General features: G+C 35.5%; 1 protein-coding gene across 1 annotated transcript; it reads right to left on the reverse strand.

The window, feature by feature from the left end:
- Nucleotides 1-207: 207 nt before the first annotated feature.
- Nucleotides 208-5,317, reverse strand: LOC133880883 (uncharacterized). The gene is made up of 7 exons (XM_062319841.1): nt 5,199-5,317; nt 3,885-4,421; nt 3,492-3,733; nt 3,177-3,404; nt 2,985-3,077; nt 855-956; nt 208-741 (listed from the first exon to the last, which is right to left on the reverse strand). The coding sequence occupies exons 2-7, from the start codon at nt 4,408-4,410 to the stop codon at nt 232-234; spliced, it is 1,701 nt and encodes a 566-aa protein (XP_062175825.1). The 5' UTR covers nt 4,411-4,421; nt 5,199-5,317; the 3' UTR covers nt 208-231.
- Between the last annotated feature and the right edge of the window lie 2,239 nt (nt 5,318-7,556).

Here is a 7,556-nt window from a genome sequence, read left to right on the forward strand (position 1 = left end):
ATTTACAAACTTCAATATTCTAACGACTTAAGATATTGTATGTCACGACAGTAGCTCATGCGAATCATCATCCTGGGTCGAGAGCACGACACCTCCATTAGTGATTCGGATGAAATGTGTTACGCAACTATATATATATATATATAAGAAACTAGTAACGATACACGTAACATTTTCAACCGTATATACTCAAAAAATTATACTTTGTTAATTAGTTAATTATGTTGGGAGCTAACCTGGTCGACTAGTTACTGAAGAGCTCACTCTCACGACATTAGGTGACTCAGTGTCTTGTGTAGCTGAAGAGTTGCCCACTAGTGTTGCATTGGCGGCAGCAAGATTTTTGATCATCTTCTGCATATTCGCTATCATTTGACTCTGTGCTGCAATCCGTTCATCCATTCTTCTCCCCTCTTCCTCCCGTCGTTCATCCGTTCTTCTCCTCTTTTCCTCCCGTCGTTCATCCGTTCTTTTCCTCTCTTGCTCCCATTTTGTCATCATTTCATTCATTTGATTATTGAATGCAGCTTCTTGAGACAAGCGTGACGCTGATGATGTAGATGAACGAGAAGTGGGTCTAATTGGTAGTGGCCCAAGCCCCGTTCCACGGACACGGCCTGAGTATTCCGCTTTTTCCATTGCCCTTGCAAGCGCATCATCTTCGGCCCACAATATTGAACCCTGCGGAGATACATGGTTTGTTCTTGCAGTGTCCTCAGCCATCAGCTTCTTAAGCTTGTCCTGACATATATTAAATGTGTTAATTATTAAACACTTATTTGCCTCGCTAAATACTTATACTATTTCGATAAATTCAACAACACACAAGGTAAATCACTAAGTTAAACACGTACAATCGTCTCCGAAGCTGCTTGAGTGCTGGGCGTCCCATCTTTTTTTGTGTGAGTTGCCACAAAAACTTCAGCTCGGGTGGGTGGTGTTCGCTTTAATATTTCCTACAAAAACAAACAATATAAATTAACCAAAGTTAGTCATGAATGTTAAAAACTGAATAAATATATATATCTTCAATGAGTTCTACAATTATCACATACGCTGATGGATTAGAACACATATTAACTCAGAACAAAAGAATTCCAGAATACTTTATGTTGGTGTCTCTATATTGTTAAAGTAATTCTCAACCATATTAAATCAAGGAAGCCCTCTTCCTTTGTAACTTTGTGCTAACCTGAACCAATAATGGCCATGATACTAATCTATGCAAGTCATGATTGTATAAATAAACCTCTAGGAAATAATAACATTGACCTTTTAATCCTGACTATTTCTGCTAGAAAGAAGGAGAAGAGAAGGTAGAATTCTCTTTTACTTTTTTCTCCCCTTACTAGCAAAGTCGGTTTTTCCAGGCCCACATGGAACACAAGTGCTCCTTAAAATAAAGTTAAGTTTACAAGATACTTTGTCACCACAACTATATTCTCAACTATCATTTCGGACACAGTTGGATATTTTCCTTGCAGATTTTGTTTTTCCTAAGCTCCTTGCAGATTTTATTCATCAATAATAGGGAAGCGACACATTATGCTACACTGTCAAATAAGCACTATAATCTATAAAGAAAAATTCAAAAAATTGTTCATTTAATGAAACCTTAAAATTTATGCAACAAAGTGCACTTTTAAGCAGAAGAAAGTTGTGCAAAGGTTTTCAAGCATAGAAAAAGCCACCTTTTATATTTTGAAATTATATACAAAATCAAAAGGAAAAGATACTATTAAAGGTTTTTCTACATAACCAATCAAGCAAACTTCTTGGCCCAGAACAAGTGTGTATGGAGGTTTTCCTACATAATTTCCAAGATTCAAATTCCCCATAAACCAAAGAAAACAAATATGTAAGAATCATGTTATGTAATACATACAAAGAGTTCTGTGATATATGTTTTAGGAGGCTACCTATTTGCCTATTTGGAGGTGCCACATCAAACAACAAACTAACATGTGGCTAAACAACACATGAGAGCTCAACATGACAAATATAGGTGGTTCGGCCAACTTCATAGCAACATCATGCCAACCAAAATTCACTATCAAGAAGATGAATTACAGACACTTGACTAGCTCTCACCAATAATGACCATGATACTAATCTATGCAAGTCATACTCAAAACAAACGAAAGGATAGTTCATGCTACGCCAACATAAATTCAAGAGCAAGCAAAAGGATAAAAAAGGTCAAGCAAAGTTAAAACGGACATATCCAAATGCCAAGAACATATCCACTTGTTGCAACTTGCAAACTTTATTGTGGTTAGTCTAACTGCGCATATACCTATATGAAATAATGCTGTCACACTTTAACTAATTAGCATTTTCGCTTCACCTTTTAGTCAACCACAACCATAGTGTGGCAAAAAATTACTGGCAACTGCAACAGTGATCATTCAGATTTTAAGCTAACAGATGCCTCCAACATTAACGTCTCCCAAAGTGCTTACACACAACATAAAATAACATTAAATCAGTTTCGCTGTTAATCTACCTTCCTTCTATTTTATTATGTACAGAATTTTAATCACAATAACCAAAGGACACTGATTGTGTTTGTGGGTTGATTCCTATAGGCGCTTTATAATGAATTTATCTATCAAAGTAAAAATCCTGTCAAAAAGACATTTAATTTCTTATATTGGTGTTGTCAGACCCAAGTAATTCTGCATGCTGTTCATCTTTATGAGGTGCAAGTTAAGGTGAAAAAACAATGTCAAGCAGGAATCTTAACATAAGCATTATAGAAAGTAAATCGATTATCAAAATACTGGAGGGTAAATGACATCAAATAAAAGAGCTTGTACATGATTAGTAAGCAATTAAAATTATTTATTACTCATCAACTTTGCAGAAGATGGTAATGCAAACAAAGAAAAAAATCACTAAACCGGATCACTATATTTAAGACATTGAATTTTTATAACTAGTGAAAAGGAGTATTATTTCTCTGTTGACTGAAAGCAACATACCAGCTCTTTCGCGACTCTGGCGTAGCTCTTCGAGCCAGATGTGTGAATTATCTTATTGCTTTTGGAGCATTGTTTATTCTTTTCAGCCCTTGCCTACACAATTTTTGTTATAAACAAATACGATATCATGCATTGTTGAAAGTTTAAAGACATATGATATTAATAGTTAGTGACATTTGTTGATATAATTACCTTATCTTCTGGAGTCAACCATGTGTCGATGGTTATCTCGACGTCCTCAACATCGAAATCCGTGATGTTGGGTGTCGCATCAATAATTGACTCGCGGGTATCATTGTCTTGTATATTAAGACCCTTCTTCACCCTATACTTGTAATTTTTTCGCTTATGTCCGAGGTCAATCATTGTGATCCGTTTGATTGCAGTCATAGGTGCATCGGGCATGATGTAAAATTTTTTCTACAAATTAATAAAAAAACAATTATATACTATGTACATGTCGTAATATATGTTCAACGCAATAAATTTGTAACTTGTTTTATATACCATCAGGGCGGCCCACAGGTCCTCCTTAAGTTGAGGATCTACTTTCCTCCAGTTTGGGGCGCTTAGCTCTACAAACTTTCCAGTCCGGACATATCTCGCTCCTAGCCGGCGAAATTTCATCCCACTCGTGCCAACTGGCTGCCACGTCGCATTAAAATCAACTACCACCTTCTCTTCCGCGGGTATTGTCCAAAAGGCGTTTGGAGAGCCAACATCTCTTATGTGAAAATTGCCATCCGTATCTGTATTTAAATTAAACAGATTCAAAATATAAGAGACAATATTACATGTGTATATATATGTTGAATGGAATATAAACATTCTTGCAACATGATCACGTAAAAACTTTGGAACCTAGATTACATATATATCAAGTGTAATATACATATATACCTATCGTACGGACTTGTCGACTATCCAATAATACGCCAATATTGGAACCTTGTGCCCTGTTATCCTTATGTGGCAATATTGGAGTATCAAGATCACGAAGAAACTCTACAAACCCAGTACTGGCCGTATCCGACGATGTATGTACGTCGTCGACTAAGGGCTCCTCAATTAATGCACTTGGAGAAGGTGGGCGAGGGTCCTGTGCCATCTCATCAGGTATTGGTACATTATCTGTAGTCGGAGCCGGGTTGAGAGATTCAACTATAGGTACTCTATTAGGTACAGGAGCCCTAATCTTCTCTCCATGCCAAATCCATTCAGTGTAATTAGGCAAAATTCCCCTTCCACCGGTCAAGTGGTCATATACTTCTTCTGGTCGCAAACTCCTGTTCAAGCCACACTTCTTGCATGGGCACACAATTGAATTTTTATTTCTAGAGTTCGTAACTGCATACTTCACAAACGCTTCGGCCCCTTCCATATACTCCCTTGAGCCTCTCCACTTTGTCATCCAACTCTTGTCCATATTTAGCGTGACTACATTATAATACACAAAATGGTTAATGAGTATATAAAACTAATATATATAAACCAAAATATATAAGTTATATTTCGTATATATATAACATGTATAATGTTAGTAACATTATAGAGCACTAAACCCATATAATGTTACTATATAAATATATTAGGATGAGGATATACGCTCAAAGGTGAGGGTACCATCTGAAATAGTGCTTGATTAAACTTGAAGGGAGAAAATGACAAGAGGAAGACCAAAATGATGAGCAAAGGTGCTTGGATTTAATAAAACAGAGATGTGGCAAAGACTAAAGGTCAGCTTTAATGTTAATGACCTTAGACAAAACTCTTGCCAATTAAAAACCTTATAAGTTTTAACATCTCAAACTAGAGTACAGAATTACTATTTTCTTTTTTTTTTTCTTTTTTTTTTCTTTTTTTTTAAATAAAAAAAAAACAGTGCATTTAAGACACTTGCAGTTATAAATAACACTCCAAAAACATAGTCTGAAATAAATCAAATCTCATAAATATGTCACAGATTAAGTACTTGTACTTAGTTGAGAACTCATGTGGGATTTTATAGAACCAAAAGATACAACCTTGAGCATAATGTACATCGAAATATATGAAACGCAGAGGAAATAGATAAATACCCAAAACAAAACAAACAAAATTCAGATACTACCAAATAGTTGTTGGTTTGACTCGAAGAATCACACACAGTGAAACTACCGTAAGCATCTTACCATAAAGGGTGTAATATAACTTGAAAACAATAAACCCACTCACATGAATATTGGTTTACAATTGAAGAACCCACAGCTCTCTGAAAATTTAGCTCAGTCGTCCAAAAGGAAATTACCCAATTCACAATTCATCAATCGCAGCCCCTGACTCGGCCAAGCAACTGAAAAATTATCATAGAAATCCCAAAATAAGACAATCCGAATCTATTCTTATTCGGCCAGAACCCAAAAAAACAGCCAAACCGACATCCTTCAGAAATTTTAGCAACTACTCAACATCAAGAACAAATTATTGAAATCTAAAACAAAAGAACCCAAACACCCAAAATTTGCTCCAATTTCGGCCAATACAAAGATAAACAAAATCCAATTTTAGCACTACAATCGATCAAACCACCCAAAAAAAAAAAAATCAATAATAGGGCGATATACAAATGCTATAAAAAAGAATAGGCATGAAAAATGAACACATATTATACTAGTTCATAATGCTATTAAGTAGGCAGCAACATTTGAAACTAGTCATAGTGAGTATAGGGTCTAGTAGCAGATCGATAGTCCCATTTTTTAACCAAATTTCTCAATAGTTCCTGTGAAAAACAAGTGATTGAAAACCAGTATATGTGATACTTAAACAGTGGGAAGCATCCAAAGAAAATAGTTAATAAAAATATATCTAACACAAAATCCCATGAAAATATTTACGCATCAAAGCATCAATTAGAACTGGAAAAAGGCAGTCATAATTATAAACTGTTTAATTCGAAAAGTTCTACAAAATGAAATTCTTTAGGCCATGTGTTTGAGTCTAATGAAAAATTGCTGATGAATTGATGCAACTCCTCCCACAAATGTCATTCAGGTGTGGAACTGTCTAAAGTGATCATACCAGAATTTAACAGAGACTAACCAGAGACGAAACTAAGAGGTGGCAATACTTAAGGACGAGAGACTCTGGCTGCGATGATTCAGCGATATGACAGAAACAAAAGAACCAAATGACATGTTACAAAAAAGACTGATTGTGCTAAGACTCCAAAAACAGGCCTATAGGCCTACCAACTGAAATTTAAAATGAGTAAAAGTGATTTTTTTGAACCATTTATTGGAGGAAAATCACTTTTTGCAACGGTGACAATTTGACACTATAACTAGAATCACTCTCTGGCACCCAAAATCACTTTTTGCATAAGTTCCAACCACAACTAGTTATTACTCCCAAAATCTATCATTTTCTTTTCCTATATTTTCTCAGGAACCAAACGGAACAAAAAAAGAATAAAAATCAGAGAGAGACGTTTGAGGACAAAAATTTACCTTGTAGATTTTGGCTTGAACGCAGAGAAGCTATGGGGACCAAATCACGGACCACTCACGCAACGGGGCTGGGTCGCCGGAAACGATATAGAAAATGAGAGACAGAGAGAGAGAGAGGAGCGTAGGTGGCGTACGGTGCCCGAGCAACGGATTTCGAGCTGGTAGGGTGGCGTTCGGTGGAGGGTGTCTCTGGATTTCGAGCTGGTGCGGCGGGTGGCCGGGGGGGGGGGGGGGGGGGGGGGAGAGAGAGAGAGAGTGAGAGACGAAAAAAAATCGACGGCGTAGAGTAGTGTTCGGACGGGAGAGAGAAGAAAAAATTTTGAAAAAAATTGGTGATATGACGCGGGAGTTGCGCGGGACAGTTTCGTGTCCCGCGCGCCCTACCCCTCGCCCCCCAAAACGACTTGGAGTCGTTTTCTCAAATGACTCCAACTGAAGCCGTTTTGGGGAGAAACTAGCTCCAATTGAAGTCGTTTTTGCCACGGCTCCAATTGGAATCTTTTTTAGCAAAAACTCCAATTGGAGCCAGTTTTTCCCAAAATGGCTCAAGTCGGAGTCCAATTATTTTTAATTTTACTCAATTTATTAATATAGTTTTTTACTCAATTTATAATATATGTTATATATGGTACTTAATATTTATGTGTATTAGTTAATATATATACTAACTAGTTAGCTCATAAATTAACATATTATCTAGTTAATTAAAATATACTAAGAAATATAAATAACTTTATATTACTCGATATTTTTATATATATTATATATCGTAGTTAACTATAGTCTATAGGTCTTTTTTTTATTAACAAAAATAAAATAAAATTATATATATATACTAAATAAGCATGTAGTATACTAACTAATTAAATATAGTATTACAAATTAATTATAATATTTTGATAATAGTATTATGTATGTTAAGCTAGCTAGCTAACGTATTAATTAGTTATTAATACTTAGTATTTATATAATATATATTGTATAGTTGGACTCTAGTTCAAGATCAACTATTTAAACTCAACTCATAAATGATCAACTATATATATAGGGTTAGGATTATTATAAATGGAGTCGTTTTTATTTT

This window comes from Alnus glutinosa, chromosome 11 (genome assembly GCF_958979055.1).
Source record: "Alnus glutinosa chromosome 11, dhAlnGlut1.1, whole genome shotgun sequence".
NCBI lineage: Eukaryota > Viridiplantae > Streptophyta > Magnoliopsida > Fagales > Betulaceae > Alnus > Alnus glutinosa.

Bases quoted from the DNA above. Each gene is read 5' to 3' on its own strand.
- LOC133880883 (XM_062319841.1), bottom strand. From the start codon at position 4,410: ATGGACAAGAGTTGGATGACAAAGTGGAGAGGCTCAAGGGAGTATATG. The intron at 3,078-3,176 runs GTAATTATATCA...AAAATTGTGTAG, and splicing joins GGTTGACTCCAGAAGATAAG to GCAAGGGCTGAAAAGAATAA. The intron at 742-854 runs GTACGTGTTTAA...AATATATGTCAG, and splicing joins AAGCAGCTTCGGAGACGATT to GACAAGCTTAAGAAGCTGAT.